The sequence below is a fragment of the Zophobas morio genome, unplaced genomic scaffold (genome assembly GCF_036711695.1).
Source record: "Zophobas morio isolate AGI-343-1 ecotype UQ-CSIRO unplaced genomic scaffold, CSIRO_AGI_Zmor_V1 ptg000041l, whole genome shotgun sequence".
In the NCBI taxonomy this organism is placed as follows: domain Eukaryota; kingdom Metazoa; phylum Arthropoda; class Insecta; order Coleoptera; family Tenebrionidae; genus Zophobas; species Zophobas morio.
In genome coordinates, this window is record NW_026972146.1 from 891,882 (window position 1) to 910,363 (window position 18,482).

At 34.7% G+C, this 18,482-nt stretch overlaps 3 protein-coding genes across 4 annotated transcripts; 1 reads left to right on the forward strand and 2 right to left on the reverse strand.

Moving 5' to 3' along the window:
* Positions 1 to 408: 408 nt before the first annotated feature.
* Positions 409 to 17,224, forward strand: LOC135140830 (RWD domain-containing protein 2A). 2 transcript variants are annotated; one of them, XM_064071526.1, is made up of 2 exons: positions 409 to 516; positions 16,313 to 17,224. In XM_064071526.1, exon 2 carries the CDS (start codon positions 16,315 to 16,317, stop codon positions 17,167 to 17,169), a length of 855 nt encoding a protein of 284 aa, XP_063927596.1. In that variant the 5' UTR covers positions 409 to 516; positions 16,313 to 16,314; the 3' UTR covers positions 17,170 to 17,224. The 2 variants fall into 2 exon arrangements, with proteins under 2 accessions (XP_063927596.1, XP_063927597.1); XM_064071527.1 differs by lacking the exon at positions 409 to 516 and adding an exon at positions 9,412 to 9,501.
* On the reverse strand, positions 638 to 17,549 carry LOC135140828 (uncharacterized). Its single transcript, XM_064071525.1, has 15 exons — positions 17,364 to 17,549; positions 17,177 to 17,317; positions 15,534 to 16,277; positions 15,189 to 15,482; positions 9,170 to 10,802; positions 8,557 to 9,116; positions 8,275 to 8,511; positions 8,063 to 8,220; positions 7,763 to 8,018; positions 7,463 to 7,715; positions 7,228 to 7,411; positions 1,712 to 2,102; positions 1,587 to 1,667; positions 1,331 to 1,536; positions 638 to 1,283 (listed from the first exon to the last, which is right to left on the reverse strand). The coding sequence occupies exons 1-15, from the start codon at positions 17,473 to 17,475 to the stop codon at positions 720 to 722; spliced, it is 5,814 nt and encodes a 1,937-aa protein (XP_063927595.1). The 5' UTR covers positions 17,476 to 17,549; the 3' UTR covers positions 638 to 719.
* Positions 17,545 to 18,231, reverse strand: LOC135140831 (anaphase-promoting complex subunit 10). The gene is made up of 2 exons (XM_064071528.1): positions 18,069 to 18,231; positions 17,545 to 18,023 (listed from the first exon to the last, which is right to left on the reverse strand). Exons 1-2 carry the CDS (start codon positions 18,175 to 18,177, stop codon positions 17,575 to 17,577), a joined length of 558 nt encoding a protein of 185 aa, XP_063927598.1. The 5' UTR covers positions 18,178 to 18,231; the 3' UTR covers positions 17,545 to 17,574.
* Positions 18,232 to 18,482: the final 251 nt, after the last annotated feature.

The following is an 18,482-nucleotide window of genomic DNA, read 5'->3' on the forward strand; positions in this document are numbered from 1 at the left end:
TGAAAAAAGTTGACTTATTTATTTTCATTTGACCTTCACATACGCCTCTTTGATTACAGTTAATTATTTATAATATAAAGTTATTTTTCCGCTGCGTCAAAATTCAAGTTCTTCAAATTCAAATTTACCGCCCGAAAATTCACTTTTCATTGGTTCTTTTCGTAGTCATGGTTACTGTACAGCCCGCCGAAATTCCAGGCGGTAGAGTCAAAATTTTTATAATCGTGTGACCTTGACCAGTCACATTCGATTGAAAACGAGTTTAACCTGATCTTGCTCTATAAAATTATTTGTAATTCGGCTCCATTTAACAACGACTTTAAACAACTTTTTCGCAATTTAGCACCAATTTTTCATTTCAAACAAGAATATCTGCGCATGTGCGTCAAAAGTGGCCACCTTTCTCTAGCCACTACTAAATCCACTGGTTTAATAGTAAACAAAACAGTTGTCAAGTGTCAACGTCAACGTCAAACCCACATGTTCGTGCAGAGACTCAACCACCAGCAACCAAAGGTATTTCGCCGCCCCCACTAACAAAAACACCCCCATCCCAATCCCGCCTAATCATCATGACACGCACTTTCGTTACATAACCCCTTATCATTTTAAGGTTATCTAAATGAGACCACCAAACTCGGAAAAATCCAGTTTAATCCATCTCTGAATATAACAACAATCACTCCAAATACAATACAAACACACAATGACTCGCATTATTAAATCCCCTTTCGAATTTCATCACCTTTAAAAATCGCTCTCATAACACTCATTTCATCATAACCCTGCGCCGCAAGGAAATGTCCAGCCTCGCCCACAAACTGGTTCACGTACGCCACGTGCGGCAGAGCCGACCCTGTAATCTTTAACCGGAACCCGGCAACCCCCTCGTAACGAAAAACCAGCAGCGGCTCGGTGGGGCTATCGGTCACGACGAACAGCACCAACTCTTGCGTTGGCAACACTGAAAACTCCACCTGCGTGGGGGCGTCGAGCTCGAGGCTCTGCCACGGGGCGAAGTGAAGCGTGTCTTCGTTAAAGCGCAGAATTTCGACTCGCCCGGAGTACATGGCGCTGGGGACGTGCCCCGAGGCGACGGCGAGGTAATGGAACCCGTGGTGGGTGACGGCGGAGACGCTCTGGGGGTGCGCCTCGAACACGGATTGGTGGAGGGAAAAGTGCGAGTTGTGGAAGCGCCAGATGTCGGTGCGTGCCTCGGTGGCGGTATCCGGCTGGGTGATGATGACTAGGTAGAGGGCGCCACGGATGGTGAGTGATGTCGCCTGAGTGGAAAGAGTGCACTGGTTTGACTTAACTTAAGTCGGCTTACCTTGTATGCGACGAGCGGAAGGATCTGGCGCAACTCGATTTGGTTTTTCGTTTCACAGAAAATGCGAGGGGGGCTATTCATGTATATAAATAAAGTGCAGGGTTCGTCGGTTGGAAGGGTGAACGAAGTGGTGTGGGTGGTTAAGTTGGTATGAATGGTGAGCGGGGGTATGGAGGGGTTTGACATATGGGTGAAGTGGCCCTTGCCTTCAAAAAAAAATAATCAAAATTGTGTTAATATTGAAGGGTTAAGTCACCTTCATTTTCTTCAGTGTAAAGATAGCGACCTTGTAAAACTTGATCAACGTAGTCTGGGTGTTTTCCGAAATGGATTGTTGCTGAAATTATAGGTTAGTTTTAATTGTAAAACGTTTCGTACTACCATTTATCAAAAATTGTTCCTCTTCTTCGTGCCATTCGTACAAATCCATTTTGGTGGCAGAGTCGTGGGTCACCAAAATCCCCAGTCTAGTGGCGCCATCTGGACACGTGATTTTGTGACTATTGGTCACTGATTTCATAGTTTGGACGATTTTATACTGGTGGAGGAAAAAAGCCTGATCTTCTATGGACTCCTTGAGTTTGTACGATATATCCAGAAGCTTCTCATACTCGTTTAATAGGTTGTTTAGGACACCCAAATTCGTGACGTTCGCGATTAATTCCGACATGTTCACACCTTGGTAGGTTTTTTTGATCACCAGGTTGTTGGTAGTGACGTTGTTATACAGGTTCATGCTTGTTTTAAATACGTTGGCTTGGTTTTTATACGCCTGAAATATTCGTCAGTAGAGTACGAAGAAATAGGTCTGCGTTTCCGTCAGTCTGTCTGCCTGCGTTCATATTTTTTAAATTTGCTTATATAGGGTGTTTCAGAAAATTCAGTGTTAAAAAATAAATATCCAATCAGATTTAAGAATTTAACTCGTTACTATGGAAATTTCCAATTTAAGACTTTTTCAATTTAACAAGTTTTTACAAGTTGAATAAGGCAAAATGAGTCAACAAGTGCTAGCCCCGCCCACCCACCACCTATTTTTTCAGAGTTTATATCATTTGCCAAAATAAGTTTTACCTTTGCAAGTTCTAGCCCCGCCCAGCCGCCCTGTATTTTCTCAGAGGGTATGGCGTTTGCCAAAGTCAGTTTTATCTGAGCAAGTACTAGCCCCGCCCACCCGCCCCTATGTTCTCAGGGGATATATCATTTGCCAAAATAAGACTTATCTTAGCAAATATATCCTCTGAGAAAATAAAGGGCGGGTGAGCGGAGCTAGTATTTCTTAAAATACGACTGATTTTGGCAAATGATATCCCCTTTAAGAAAACACAGGGCGGGTGGGCGGGGTTAGTACTTGCTAGATAAGATTGATTTTGGCAGATGACTTATTGTTCTAAGAAAATAAAGGCGGGGCTAGTACTTGCCAAATAACCTACCCTCTAAGAAAATAAAAGGCGGGTGGAGCGGGCTAGTATTTGCCAAAATAATACTCATTTTGTCAAATGACCTACTCTTCTAAGAAAAGGTACTAGCACCGCCCGCCCGCCCACCCACCCTTTATTTTCTTAGAATAAGTCATCTGCCAAAATCAATCTTATCTTGTCAACTATGATTCTGGTTTTTGCAAATGACATCCTCTAAGGGTGGGTGGGCGGGGCTAGTATATGTCAACATAAGACTTATTTTGGCAGATGGCCCACTCTTCTAAGAAAATAAAGGGTGGGTGGGCGGGGCTAGTACTTGTCAAGATAAGACTGATTTTGGCAGATGACCCACTCTTGTAAGAAAATAAAGGGTGGGTGGGCGGGATTAGTATTTGTCAAGATGAGACTGATTTTGGCAGATGACCCGCTCTTCTAAGAAAATAAAGGGTGGGTGGGCGGGGCGAGTACTTGTCAAGATGAGACATATTTTGGCAAATGACATATACTCTAAGAAAATAAGGGTGGGTGGGCGTAACTAGTACTTGCTAGATAAAATCGATTTTGCCAGATGACTTATTGTTCTAAGAAAATAAAGGTTGGGTGGGCGGGGCTAGTGCTTGCTAAAAATAAAAAATTAAAAAATCAAAAATCGGATAAGTGAGAAATCGAAAAATTGTGCAACTATATGGTCGGAAAATCCAAAAGTGAAATATTGAAAAATTGAAAAAAAATCTTATAAAATCGAATTCAAAAAATTCCAAAAAAGAAGACGACAACAAATTCAGTATAAACGGAAGACAAAAAATATGACAAAGTCGAGAAAAATGCAGAAAAAAAGGCGCACAAAATAAAGTTAGAAAAAAGAAGACAAAAAAGTTAATAAAACGAGAAGAGGAAAAACACGACACAAGGAATATTTAGAAAACGACAAAAAAGGGGACAAAAAAAGGCGGAAAGAGGGCAATAAAATCAATAAAAATGAAAGACAAAAAATATAAAAAAGTGGAAGAAAAAAGCAGAAAAAAAGGCGCACAAAAAAGGGGGGAAAAGAAGACAAAAAGTCAATAAAACGGAGAGAGAAGAAACACCACAAAAAAACAAAAAAAAAAACGAGAAAAATCCACGAATATTTTTAAAAATGAAAAAAAAGGCAAGGAAAAAACTCAGAAAAGAAAGAAGAAAAAAGTCCACGTAAATGCAACTAATAATAGACAGGAAAGAAGACGACAATCAATTGAATATAAATGGAAGACAAAAAATATGACAAGGTAGAGAAAAAAAGCAAAATTAAGACGCACAAAATAAAGGCAGAAAAAAGAATATAAAAAAATCTATTAAAAGGGGAGACAAAAAACGAAAAAATTGCCAAAAAAAAGGAACAAAAAAGGCGACAAAAATTTACAAGAAATATTTAAAAAAAACGACAAAAAGGCGACAAAAATGCGAAAAAAGATCCAGAAAAGAAGGAGCAAAAAAGTCCACAAAAATTAATTAATAATAATAATAATAACAATTTCTTTATTGCCCAATTATATTTAATCTAATATAAAATAAAACAAATGCGACCAAAGGACGAAGACGAAAACAATGTCAAAGGAAAGACAAAAAAACACGACAAAAAAAGGGAAAAAAGTTGATAAAAAAAACAAAAAAGCGACAAAAGTTTCCAAAAAAAAAACTGTTAAAAAGTCCAGAAAAAATGCACCAAAAAAATACAAAAAATATCGCCAAAGTATGACAAAAAGTGGAGAAAAAAACAGAAAAAGAGGAACACAAAAAAAAAGAGGAAAACCGAAGACAAAAAGTCAATAAAACGGGGAGACAAGAAACGCGACAAAAAAAAGGAATAAAAGCAACAAAAATCCACAAAAAAGATTAAAAAAAAAGAGAAGAAAAGACGCGGGAAACATCCATTAAAAAAAGGTACAAAAAAGTCCGCAAAAAAAGCAGGAAAGAACACGACAAAAAATTCAGTATAAACGGAAGACAAAAAATATGACAGTCAAGAAAAAAAACCAACAAAAATTCATAAGAACTATTAAAAAACGACAAAAAGGCCAGTAAAAGATCCAGAAAAGAAGGAACAAAAAAGTCCACAAAAATATACGTTTGGGTGAAAAATAAAATAAATAAAATAAAACAAATGCGACTAAAAAAGCCAGGCAAAAAGACAACAATATGTCAAAGGGAAACCAAAAAACTTGACAAAAAAGGGAAGAAATGCCAAAAAAGAAACAAGAAAGCAACAAAACGTAAAAAAAAAGATTTAAAGGGGCGGGTGGGCGGGGCTAATACTTGCTAAAAATAAAAAAATCAAAAATTGAGAAATTGAAAAATCGGATAAGTGAGAAATCGGAAAATTGTGCAACTGTATAATCGGACAATCCAAAATTGAAATATCGAAAAATTGAAAAAAAATCTTGTAAAATCGAATTCAAAAAATTCCAGAAAAGAAGACAACAAATTCAGTATAAACGGAAGACAAAAAATATGACAATGTCGAGAAAAATTCAGAAAAAAAGGCGCACAAAATAAAGGTAGAAAAAAGAAGACAAAAAAAGAACAAAAATTCACAAGGAATGTTTAGAAAACGACAAAAAAGGGGACAAAAAAGGCGGAAAGAAGAGGGCAATAAAATCAATAAAAAAGAAAGATAAAAAAGTGGACGAAAAAAAGGCGCACAAAAAAGTGGGACACGAAGACTAAAAAGTCAATAAAACGGAGAAAGAAGAAACACCACAAAAAAACGAGAAACATCCACAAAATATTTTTAAAAATGACAAAAAAGGCAAGGAAAAAACTCAGAAAAGAAGAAAGAAATAGAGAAAAAAAGCAAAATTAAGACGCACAAAATAAAGGCAGAAAAAGAATACAAAAAAATCTATTGAAAGAGGAGACAAAAAACGGAAAAATTGCCAAAAAAAGGAACAAAAAAGCGACAAAAATTTCCAAAAAAAGCTTTTAAAAAGTCCTGAAAAAATTACAAAAAATATCGCCAAAGGGGGAATGCAAAAAGTATGACAAAAAGTGGAGGAAAAAAAACAGAAAAAGAGGAACACAAAAAAGGGGGAAAAACGAAGAAATTAAAAAATCAAAAATCGACAAACTGAGAAATCGGAAAATTGTGCAACTGTATAATCGGAAAATCCAAAATTGAAATATCGAAAAATTTAAAAAAAATCTTACAAAATCGAATTCAAAAAATTCCAGTTTTAATTTTTTTTTTTAGTTTTTAGATTTTCAACTTTTGAAAAATTTGTTTTACGATTTTGTAATTTTTTGATTTTTAATTGTTCAAGTTCTCAAGTTAAAATTTTTCCTTTCCACGATTTGTCATTTTTCGATTTTTTAGCTAAAAGAACAAATTTATTCGAACTGAAATTACGAAAAATCGAAAAATTCAAAAATTTAAAATTGAATATGCAGTTAAAAATTGAAAATTAAAAACAAAATTTTCGGATGTTTTAAAGTTAGGGTAAACATAGCAACTCGCTGATCAAAATCTACCTTTTATCTCTCTCCAAAATTTCGGTGGCAAAAAATCAAAAACCAATCAATTGAAAAAAATAAGTGTCCGTTTTCTTGGTATTTTTTAAAATTAAATAACTGAAAAATCGGAAATTTGAAAAATTGTAAAATTAAAAAATCGAAATTCGGGAAACTGAAAAATCAAAAATTGAAAAATTGAAAAATTCGAAAGTTGGAAGAAAAATTGAAATCGAAAAACCGAAAAGTTTAAAATTGAAAAATCAAAAAATTAGAATATCAAAAATCGAAAAATTGAAGAATCGGATAGAAGAGAAATCGGAAAATTGTAAAACTGTATAATCGGAAAATGAAAAATTGAAATATGGAAAAATTGAGAAAACGAAATCTTGGGAATCCGAATTCGAAATTTCAGTTTTCATATAATTTTTTTTCATTTTTAGATTTTTCAACTTTTGAATATATCGTTTGATAATTTGTTTTACAATTTTGCAGTTTTTAATTCCAATCTTTCGATTTTTCAATTTTTAACGTTACAAAGCTGCAATTTTTTTATTATTAATTTAAAACTGTTCGTTTTCTCGATTTCTCATTTTTCGATTTTTAACTAAAAGAGCAAATTTATTCGAACCAAAATTTTGAAAAATCGAAAGATTGAAAAATTCAAAAATTCAAAAATTTTAAACTGAAAAAAATAAAATAAATTGACACATTAATTAATTTTTTTGAGCCACCTGTATAAGTAAATCTAAAAAATATCAACGCAATGATAAATCACAAGTAAAAACTCAGACAGACAGACAGACAGATGGACTGACAGACGGACGAAAACGGGAGACCTATTTTTTTCTTACTCTAGGGGTCATCACTGTTCTAGAGTTCAAAATTTGTTTCAGTCACATTTAAAAAAGGTAATTAAATAAATAAAAATTAACAAAAAATAACACAAAAACAAAAATTTTGTATTATTTTATTTAAAAAAAGTCTTACCTGGTTGTTTACTAAGTCATTAACGTCGACCTGGTTCAGGGAGCCTTTAAGTTTAATCCCTTTGAAAACAACTGGGTGTACAGGGTCGGCGCGTACACTTTTGAGCCCCGTGATTACTTGAGGGCTATCTTTGACCATAATATTGTCTACATCAAAAATTAGCCCGTTCATCGTGCCCCCAACCCTACAAAATTCGCTTCCAATAAAAACCAAAAATTTTAACGCACCTCATTACTGGAGTCCATTCCGGAAAACCGCATTCTTGAAACTCTTGAACCCGGTAATGTTGAAACTCGTCGTCGTAAGCACCGAATTCTTGAACCAATCCAGAACATCGACACCCTGAATTTTAATATTTCGGTCCAATTTCAACGAATCCGTGTTCAAATTTTTGAAAATTTTAGTCCCCGTGACCATATTGACCTTGTTCGAGAGCATAACGTCCTTATCTAGTCGTAACCCGTTGACGGTGAACTCTCCAGTCAAGTCTTAAACCGAAACGAGTTATTGGGGTTTAGATTTTAGACAAAGTTACTTAGGACGAGGCAATTTTCGAAAAACACCGGAGTTTCGAAAACTTGGTCGCTGTCGTCTAGTAGCGCCGTTCGGACGAATTCGTCCAAATTAACCCCGTTGACCACGCCACTGGTGATAGTGATATTCGGAACGGTGACGTCACTTTCAAAAACGAGCTCGCTTTCGAAAGAGAACAGCGCGGTGATGTTTTGTGGTTTGGTTTTACTCAAGTAGTTTTGGTGGAGAAGACTCAGACTAATATTGTCGACGAAACCCTAAAAAAAAGGTCAAACGATTATCACAAAGGTGACTAACTTACGTCAACGTTGATATCGTTTTTGAAAATGACGTCGTCAAAGTCAACCGAACCAATCAAAGTGGTGTCTTGATCGGTAAACCACGCCTCCTGTTTGATTGTTTTGACATCGGCGCCGTTTAAGTGACCAAGTTTAGGCCCTTTGGCAAAAAATGCGTTACCTACAATTATGTTATTATTATTATTATTATCAAAGACACAGTTCAGTTTTGTACCCAAAATCGCCAGACTTTTGTTTTCGGTTTGACCCATCGCGAACAGACAAAACTGCGTCAAATTGACACCGTTGACAGACGCTTGACAATTGACATTTCCGTTGACCGTCAAATTGTCGAAGGTTTTGTCGTCAAAAATTACGGAATCTGGTTGATCGGAAAAAATGACGTTGTCGAAGTCAAAATTTTCAACGTGGCCGTCGAGCTTGACAAAGTTTTTGGAAATGACACCAGACTCTGAAATTGTCAGTTATTCGGGTCCACAAAAAAACTAAAAGTTACCGAAATTGGCGAAATTGAATTCGTGTGGTTCGTCTAGTTTGACACTATTGTCGACCAAATCGTCGATTCTGGTGTTACCGATTTTATTAGATTTGATAAAAGTGTGGCCGTAGATGGTGACAGTGTCGAGGTTTTGGTCACGGGTGACTATGGTACCATTGGTGCTACCATCGAACCCATCGAAGTCGACTTTATCGACTTGGTTGCATTTTTTGTCAAAGTAGAGATTGTCGATTTTTATGTTTTTAATGTTTAGTGGACCGTCTAATCTTAGTTCGTCTATTTTGTCAGGGATTTGATCAATATAGACGCGATTTTCGACTGTGACGGTGTTAGTGGTGAGGTTGTTGAAGTGCTTGTGGCCACCAATGACACGATTTGTGTCTTTAGTTACCGTATCGTCAACGATTTGATTGAACGCTAAGTCGTTGACTAACCCCTTGATTGATAGTGTTTTTGCTTTGACAACACCCGCTTTAAAGTTGTCGTTGATAGTCAAATTGTCTGCAGACGCCTCGATTGTTAAGTTTTTATCAAAAGTGGTGACGTTGCTCAAAACCCTACAAAATATTAAAAGATAACCGAGATGATTTAATCTTAATCTGTGTCGTACTTATCAGCTACCAAGTGTCTGATATGGTGTTTACCGACGATTACTTGATCTCCTCCCATTTTTAAAACGTCGTTTTCCAACTCTTCAACTTCCACATCGTTGATCTTTAGTGCGTTCGTCTCCCCCGTTGTTGTCAAATCTCCCAAAAAAACTTTGACACTGTGGATTATTTGTGGCTCTTCAGTCCCCGTAACGACGAAATCGCGCGGACTGTGGTTGTTGATCGTGTCAACGACAACCTGATCAACGCTCAACTGTTGCAGAAAGTACAAGTGCGGCTTGACTTCCTTCGTTGTCAATCGGAGACCTTCAGATTCCACTTTTGTAAACGAGTAAGTACCATCAGTTGTCAATACGTCGTTGACTTGAACCACACCCTCAACTTCGACCAACCCGGTCACGACTTTGTCCCCTTCCAAAAAAACGTTGTCGTTGATAGCCACCACGGGGTTCATTTTTTCCAAATTTTTGCTGTTGATGTGTCCTTGGAGCCAAATCGCTTCGTTGATGATAACGTCATCGAACGTTTTATCGCCGGTGATTTCCTGTTCGAGGGAGTGGTTTTTAAGCAGAACGTCCAAGCGTCCGTCTTTGACTGATATTCCGTTCAACGAGTCCCGAATTTCGAGCTCGTTGATGAAGAGGTGGTTGAAAATGAGGTCTTGGTTGATGGACACGTTGACCCCGTGTGTGGGTATCAAATCTGACAATTTTTTTCCCGAAATGTAGCCAACAACGTCGAGATTGTCACCATGGAGGGTGTCAAAGACGAAAAATTTGACCTCTTGGTTTCCGGTTTTCGTCAACGCGTATTTTTGAAGAGTGGGGGTGTGCACGTCGTTAACGTAGCCACCGAGGGACAAATTAGCCACTGTTAAGTTAGAAACGTAGTCAATTTGAAGTGTGGTGTTTGACAATTCGAGTCTTGTCAAGTTTTCACCGTTTAATAATTTTGTGGCTAAGTTGTCAACTTTAGCTGCGTCGATTCGCAGCGGATACGAAAATTCCTGGTCACCCCGTCGTAGGAGAAGCTTTCGCGGTGTAATTGACACTCCGTTGACGGTCCCATTGACGTTGACACCCTCCGGAATTGTCAAAGTGCCCCCGACTGTCAACGAGTCCAGCGTCAAATCGTCTGACGCTCGCAGCAGCGTTTTGACATCGCGCCCGTTGATCTTTTTCGGCGTGCGCAAATTGTCAACCTCCATGGACTCTATTGTCGCTTCTTCTATTTCAAACCCATCTTGTGTATCTAGCACGTTTTCTAGTAAATTTTCTGTGTCGAAGTTGTTTATCGTTGTGGTGTTCAAATTGTCGATGAAGGTGGCGTTGTTGAAAATAATTTCGTCTGCGGCGAGGTTTTGAGCGTTGGCGATTAATTCGTCGAGGGTGAGGGTTAAGATGTCGATTCTGGACTGGATTTCTTTGTCTTCGGTTTCTTCGATGTCGCCTCGCTCGGTTTTGCCGACCACTGCGTCGAAAATTTCGTCGGTGGTTAGTTCCTCGACTTTTTTTAAGCGTTGGTCGCACCAGTGCGTCATGTCGGCGAAAATGGCGTCGACGCGTTGTTCGTGCTTGAATTGTAAGCTGAAGACGTTCGGGGTTTTGCCGGGGTTGTTTTTGTTGGCCACCACTGGAAGGTCGTGGGGGTTTTAATTAAATAGGAAAAAATTTTAGGTTTTGTAATTTTTCATTTTTTTGATTTTTCAATTTTTTGACTTCAGTTTTTCATTTTTTTAAATTTTCGATTTGCAATTTTTTGTTTGATTTTTTTAGTTTCTTTATTTTTGCAAATTTTCGTTTGTTATTAATTTTCTTTATTTTTTCATGGTGAAATTTTTCAGTTTCGTATTTTTTCTTCTTTCCAATTTTACGATTTTTCAACTTTCCGAATCAAAAAATGGAAAAATTGCAAAATTGAAAAATTTAAAAATTGGAAAATCGAAGTACTGAAAAATCAGAGACTGAAAATTTGGAAAATTGATTAAACGAAAAATTATAAAATCCAAAGAAACATTGAAAAAATAAGGGAAATGACAAAACGAAAAATTGTGATATAAAGCCGAGAAAATGAAAATTAAAAACGCCAGAAAATGAAAAATAAAAAACTTGAAATTGGAGAATCGAAAAACTCAAAAATTGTGAAATCTAAAAATTATAAAATCAAAGAAGAAAAAACAAAAATTGTAATATAAAAAAATTGTAATTCGAAAAATCATGAAATAAGAACTTAATTAAATAAGATTTTTTTATTTATTTAAATGAAAGTTAGAGTGGAGAAGAAACGAAAAATTAAAAAATCAAAAAATTGTAAAATTGAATAATTGAAAAATAAAAATTAAAAATTGGGAAACTAAAAAATCGAAAAATTTCGTAGCCGAAAAATTGAACAATTTAAAATCGAGAAAATGAAAAATTATTAAATAAGGACGTGAAAAATCGAAGAAACGAAAAATTGATATATCAAAAAAATGTAAAATTGAAAAATTAAAATTTGAGAAACTAAAAAAATCGAAATATGTATGAAAAATCGAAAAATTGCAAAATTAAGCCCAGAAAATAAAAAATTATGAAATAGGAACGTGAAAGTTCAAAAAAACGAAGAATTAAAAAATCAAAAAATGGTAAAATTGAAGAAATGAAAATTTGAAAAATCGAAAAATGGAAAAATTGTAAATCGAAACATTGAAGAAACGAAAAACCCAAAAGTTTGAAAATCAAGAACTTGAAAAATTGAAGAAATGAACAATTGAAAAATCGAAAAATTAAAAGTTGAGAGACTAAAAAAATGGAAAAATTGCAAATCGAAAAATTTGGAAGTCGGAAAATTGAAAAATTAAAAATCGAGAAAATGAAAAATTGGAAAAAAAATCAAAAATTTAAAAAATTGAAAAATCGAAAAATCAAAAAATGAGATTTAAAAAATCGAAAAATTAAAAATTGAGCAACTGAAAAATCGAAAAATGAAAAATGGCAAAATTGCAAACGAAACATTTGGAAGTCAGAAAATTGAAAAAATAAAAATAGAGAAAACTAAAAATTGAAAAATAAAAATCAAGAATTTAAAAAATTGAAGAAACGAAAAATCAAAAAATTTGAAAAACGATAAATTGAAAAATTAAAGTCCAGAAAATGAAAAATTATGAAATAAGAATGTGAAAAATCGAAAAAACGAAATATTAAAAAATCAAAAAATAAAAATCAAGAACTTGAAAAATTGAAGAAATGAAATATGGAAAAATTGCAAATCGAAAAATTTGGAAGTCGGAAAATTGAAAAATTAAAAATCGAGAAAATAAAAAATTATGAAACAAGAACGTGAAAAATTGAAGAAACGAAAAATCAAAAAATTTTAAAAACGATAAATTGAAAAATGAAAAGTCCAGAAAATGAAAAATTATGAAATAAGAATGTGAAAAATCGAAAAAACGAAATATTTAAAAATCAAAAAATTGAAAAATAAAAATCAAGAACTTAAAAAATTGAAAAAATGAAAAATAGAAAAATTTGGAAGTTGAAAAATTGAACAATTTAAAATCGAGAAAATGAAAAATTATGATAAATAAGAACTTGAAAATTTGAAGAAACGAAAATTGAAAAATCGAAAAATTAAAAATTAAGAAACTAAAAAATCGAAAAATCGCAAATCGAAACATTGAAGAACGAAAAATCGAAAAATTTGGAAGTCCGAAAATTGAAAAATTAAAAATCGAGAAAATGAAAAATTTCAAAAATCAAAGAAACGAAAAATCAAAAATTGAGAAACTAAACAATCGAAAAATGAAAAATGGAAAAATAGCAAATCGAAACATTGAAGAACGAAAAATCAAAAAATTTGGAAATCGAAAAATAAAAATCAAGAATTTAAAAAATTGAAGAAACAATAAATCGAAAAATTTGGAAGTCCAAAAATTGAAAAATTAAAAATCGAGAAAATAAAAAATGAAAAAAGCATGAAACATTCAAGAAACGAAAAATTGAAAAATTTGGAAACTGATAAATTGAAAATTTAAAAGTCCAGAAAATGAAAAATTATGAAATAAGAATGTGAAAAATCGAAAAAACGAAATATTAAAAAATCAAAAAATTGAAAAAATGAAAAATGAAAAAATAGCAAATCGAGGAAATGAAAAATTATGATAAGAACTTGAAAATTTGAAGAAACGAAAAATTAAAAAATCAAAAAATAAATTGAAAAAGTAAAATCAACAACTTAAAAAATCGAAGAAACGAAAAATAAAGAAATAAAAAAAAATAAATTGAAAAATAAAAATCAACAACTTAAAAAACTGAAGAAACGAAAAATAAAAAATTGAGAAACTAAAAAATCGAAAAATTGCAAAATTGAAAAATTATGAAATAAGAACGTGAAAAATTGAAGAAACAAAAAATCAAAAACTAAAAAAATTGCAAAGTTGAAAAATTAAAAACTAAAAATCAAGAACTTAAAAAATTGAAGAAACGAAAAATTGAAAAATCGAAAAATTAAAAATTGCAAATCGAAGCATTGAAGAAACGTAAAACCGAAAAATTGTTTAGTCGGAATATTGAAAAATTAAAAATCGAGAAAATGAAAAATTGAAAAATAAAAATCAAGAATTTAAAAAATTAAAGAAACCAAAAATTTAAAAATTGAGAAAGTAAAAAATTGACAAAACGAAAAATCGAAAAATTTGGAAACTGATAAACTGAAAAATTAAGAGTCCAGAAAATGAAAATGTGAAATAAGATGAAGAATCGAAAAAACGAAAAGTTAAAAAATCAAAAAATTGTAAAGAACTTAAAAAATTGACGAAACGAAAAATAGAAAAATCGAAAAATTAAAAATTGAGGAAGCAAAAAAACTGAAAAACGAAAAATCGAAAAATTGAAAAATTAAAAATCGAGAAAATGAAAAATTATGATAAATAAGAACCTGAAAATTTGAAGAAACGAAAAATTAAAAATTGAAAAAATGAATTGAAAAATAAAAATCAACGACTTAAAAAACCGAAGAAACGAAAAATAAAAAAAATAAGAAAAAAATGAAAAATAAAAATCAACTTAAAAACTGCAGAAACGAAAATTGAAAATTTGAGAAACTAAAAAATCAAAATATTGCAAAATTGAAAAATTATTAAATAAGAAAGTGAAAAATTGAAGAAACTAAAAATTAAGAACTTAAAAAAATTGAAAGATCGAAAAATTGAAAAATCGTAAAATTAAAAATTGAGAAAGTAAAAAATCGAAAAATGAAAATGGAAAAATTGCAAATCGAAGCATTGAAGAAACGTAAAATCGAAAAATTTGGAACTCGGAATATTGACAAATTAAAAATCGAGAAAATGAAAAATCGAAAAATAAAAGTCAAGAACTTAAAAAAAGAAACGAAAAATAGAAAAGTCGAAAAATTAAAAATTGAGAAACTAAAAAATGGAAAACGAAAAATCGAAAAAATTGAAAGTACCGACTAAAATTGGAAAATTAAAAATCGAAAAATTTGGAAGTCGAAAAATTGAAAAATTAAAAATTAAAAATAGAAAAACTAAAAAATCGAAAAATTGCAAATCGAAATATTGAAGAAACGAAAAATTTTAAAATTTGGAAATCGAGAAATTGAAAAATCGAGAAAATTTAAGTTGAAAAACCAAAAAATTATGATGTCAAAAAATTGGTCCAGTTTTTTAGAAAAATTATGAGATTTAATTTTGGGAATTTATTTTTTTTATGATAACCTTTATAAGTTAAAATTAAAATAAACGTGCTATACGCAAAATTTGAGATGACGTCATCAATTTTTTAAAGTTAAATTGTTAAATATTACCTATTATATGTACAATTTTGATTTTTTCCCCAAAAATTTGGATATCTAGGGTGAAAACTCAATCGGACCAATAGCTTAGAGTTAGGAGATTATATGTCTAATAAAAATCGACACAGACGACAAACAGTCAGACAGACAGACAGGCGGAAATGGGAGACCACTTTTTCCGTACTCTAGAGATCATAAACCGTCGAAAAATAAAAAGCGGGTACTTACCGATTGAATTGTTTCCAAAAACGACAGCCTTTATCCCCGTTTTCGTGAGAATCTCGGGCAACTTTTGAGGAACTTCCATGAACGACCAACCATCATATTGGTAAGCTTTGAGTCCTTCGAAGCGCGAGGACGCGAAAAGGACGAAATCGTGTGAATCCCGAAATTCATTTTCTACTTCGACTGGTATCCACTGTTGCACTGCAGCCACTCGGATACTTTGAAACGGGATAAAATAGCCATCGATGAATTTATACACTATCGAATCCGTGTCATAATTTATATCGCCATCCGAATCTAAAACGATTATTAATTTTGAAAAAAAAAAAACGAAAAGTGCTTATTTACCAAAATCATAAGAATTGGCAACCACCAAAAACGTGTCTTTTTTCCTGTCACTACGAAAAGAGAAAACTTGAATATCGCTGCAAGCCTGTGTTAGAATTCTCTGGTACAACTCATACTTTTCCACGTGATATTCATATTTATATATGTCGGAATAAATTCGTGTTTTGTTTTCGATGTTTTTAAAATTAGCCACTGCTAGAAAACTCGCACCATCTATGACAAAGTGGGTGATTTTTCGGGCCCCTGTGGCCCCGAGTCGTTGCACCAAATCGAAATGTTTCCCCAACCACTTGTAAATCGGGACTTCAAGGCCACTCCGATCCGACGTAAACTGAGCTACACCCAGGTAAATCTCGTCGTGCACTTTCCAAAAAAGCACATCGCGGGCGTAATGCATATCAAGTGACTGGATTTTAACAAGTCCGTCACCACTAAACTGATAAATACCCGACTTCTCGTGAAAATTATGTTTCCGGGCACCATTTTCCGCCACCGCTATTAAAGTCGAGTTGTCGAGGTTGATAACAGCAAGCTTGGTACCATTCACCACCCGAGTCCTAGCGCTTTCGGTGAAAGTATTGTTGTTGTTTGTAAATACCACTAAATAATTGGCGCTTTGTTTGACACTTGGGCTTTCTAAGGCGGCGGCGAAGTTGTGGGACTTCTGGGTGAATAGTTGGATGTCTTCGGGGAACCGGACGGGGATGGTAGCTGTTGGTTTCACCCCATTTAATAAATGAATTCCTGGAATAAATATGAATTGAATTGTTTTGTTTCAGAGATGAACCCGTCGGAAGTGGCCAAAATCACCCAGAACCTCCAAGTACAACTATCTGAGCTGGAGACTCTCCAGTCTATGTACACCCGTGAGGAGCTGCGGGTCGAGGATCTGAATGTCCTAGCCCACGTCAATGCTTTCGTGGAGGGACGAATCCCCGATCTCCCTAATTATTTGGACCTCACTGTGAACCTCCTCGTCGATAAACAGAAGTTCGAACTTTGTATAAACTTGTCGCATGAGTACCCAGACGCCGAGCCCGACCTCTACGTCCGGAACCACAAACTCAACAAGCAACAACACGCCGCTATAAATAAGGATTTAACCGAGTTTATTGGTGGTTTAAACCGGGGTGAAGAGTGCATTTTTTCAGCGATTTCGTGGCTACAAGACAATGCCGAAAACTACGTGGTTCTGGAGCAAGTGGAGGAGCCAACAATCGAGAAGAACGAAACTCTAGTGCGCTACTGGATTTATTCGCACCATATTTATAGCAAAAGTAAGAGAAAGGAGATTCTGGATTTAGCCCTCAAGTTGAATATTACGGGGTTTTGTATGCCGGGCAAGCCCGGAATTATCTGCGTGGAGGGGACGACGAGTGATTGTAATGAGTGGTGGCAGGAGATTAAAGCCATGAATTGGAAACGGATTTTTTGTAAAATTAGTGAGCAGTGTAGCGAGTCAAGTGAAGATTTTTTAAAATTTCGAACTTTTGAAGAGAGGGTGTTCCATAATAATAATATTAAGTGTAATCATATGGATATGGGGGAGTTGTTTAAGTTTTTAGAGGACCATCAATGTGGGTATATTTTTAAGGACATTTTTGGGGTGGAGGCCAAGTCAAACTCGTCATGTTAAACCTTACCGTTGTCGCTTTTTGTAAATTTATCCAATAAACTGCGTTTTTTCTTAAGGGAGGGTGGTTTTCCCCCTGTCACCAGGTCAACGTAGTTGGCGATTTGCGCTTCAATAAAGTGTTTAGAACCAACGTCTAGACCCTTCCCAGCTAAAAAATAATCATTTAATCTAGAACTATAACTGCGTTGTTATACCTATTAAAGGGTGTCCTTGTAAATTTTCAAAAAAATTGGTTGTTAAAAAATCGTTGCACCACACTTGGGCGAAATAACCCACCAGCAGCCCCAGCTTTAAAACCACATCCATTACGCTACACAACACAAATCCAACTCCTCCTCAAGGTCACTTTTTGTGGACAGGTAAAAAAACCCCTCATTTCTCATATTCAAAAAAACTTTATTTACTCTACCTAATAGTGGCATATTGTTGAAACTCCACAGTTGAAAAATTCATAAAACTATCAATAGCCAACCCTTGACTCTCAATGGGGCTATAAATTTTAATCTGCCTCATGTGCGTGTCCCTGCCATTTTGGTGATTACTAGTCACAGCTATCTGGATCATGAAAACCCTTATTGGCTTATCCCTGATGTCTTTAATGGGGATGTGCACCCACCCCGACGGCTCTGATAACATGACGACTTCGATTTCCTGGAGGTCGTTGAAGTGGCTTCCCACTCTGATGGAAATGCGGCTGGGGGTGTAGCTCTCGTCTAGCTTATAGTCAGTGTAGATGTAAATGTCGCTGACTGTGGTTTTTCGCTGGAATTGGACGTTGACTAGGTGGGGCAGCTGCCCGTCGGACTGCCAGTACGTGTCGTCGCGGTCGTCCCGCAGCTGGTCGACCCCGAAACCTGGAATTGGGGCGTTACGAGTTGACGGGACATAACCTCACTTACCGGGTTTGCACGACGAGAGGCTCCAAATGGCCTGGGAGCCGACCTCGCGGAGGTTCCCGCTGCGTTCGTCTTTTAGGGGATCGACGTCGTTCATGGGTTTTGAAGCCATTTAGGGGGTAATAATGTAAACAAGATTTGAGGTTAGGACATGGACGACAGGGATCTGTAATGTCGATAACTAGTAACCTGCGGCGACGTTTGGGAGCAGTGGCGTACCTATTATAAAAGCTACAAGTGGACGAATAAAATTAATATTTTTTTGCCTTTAGTGTGTCTTTTTCTTTAAATCTTATTTTGTCACCTTGTTTTTCGTTTTTTTTGGCGACTTTTTCCAGAGACGAAGGAAGTTCTGTCTAAATAACCTTTGACCAATTGATGTCGATTACTACAAAAATTTTAGACATGTTTTAAGTT

Excerpts from the sequence above, each read along its gene's own strand:
- LOC135140828 (XM_064071525.1), bottom strand. The coding sequence starts at position 17,475 with ATGGATGTGGTTTTAAAGCTGGGGCTGCTGGTGGGTTATTTCGCCCAA. Across the intron at positions 8,019-8,062 it reads AAAACGATATCAACGTTGAC|GGTTTCGTCGACAATATTAG; the intron begins GTAAGTTAGTCA and ends CCTTTTTTTTAG. Across the intron at positions 7,716-7,762 it reads CGAAAATTGCCTCGTCCTAA|ACTTGACTGGAGAGTTCACC; the intron begins GTAACTTTGTCT and ends TTTCGGTTTAAG.
- LOC135140830 (XM_064071526.1), top strand. The coding sequence starts at position 16,315 with ATGAACCCGTCGGAAGTGGCCAAAATCACCCAGAACCTCCAAGTACAA.
- LOC135140831 (XM_064071528.1), bottom strand. The coding sequence starts at position 18,177 with ATGGCTTCAAAACCCATGAACGACGTCGATCCCCTAAAAGACGAACGC. Across the intron at positions 18,024-18,068 it reads CCTCTCGTCGTGCAAACCCG|GTTTCGGGGTCGACCAGCTG; the intron begins GTAAGTGAGGTT and ends CCCCAATTCCAG.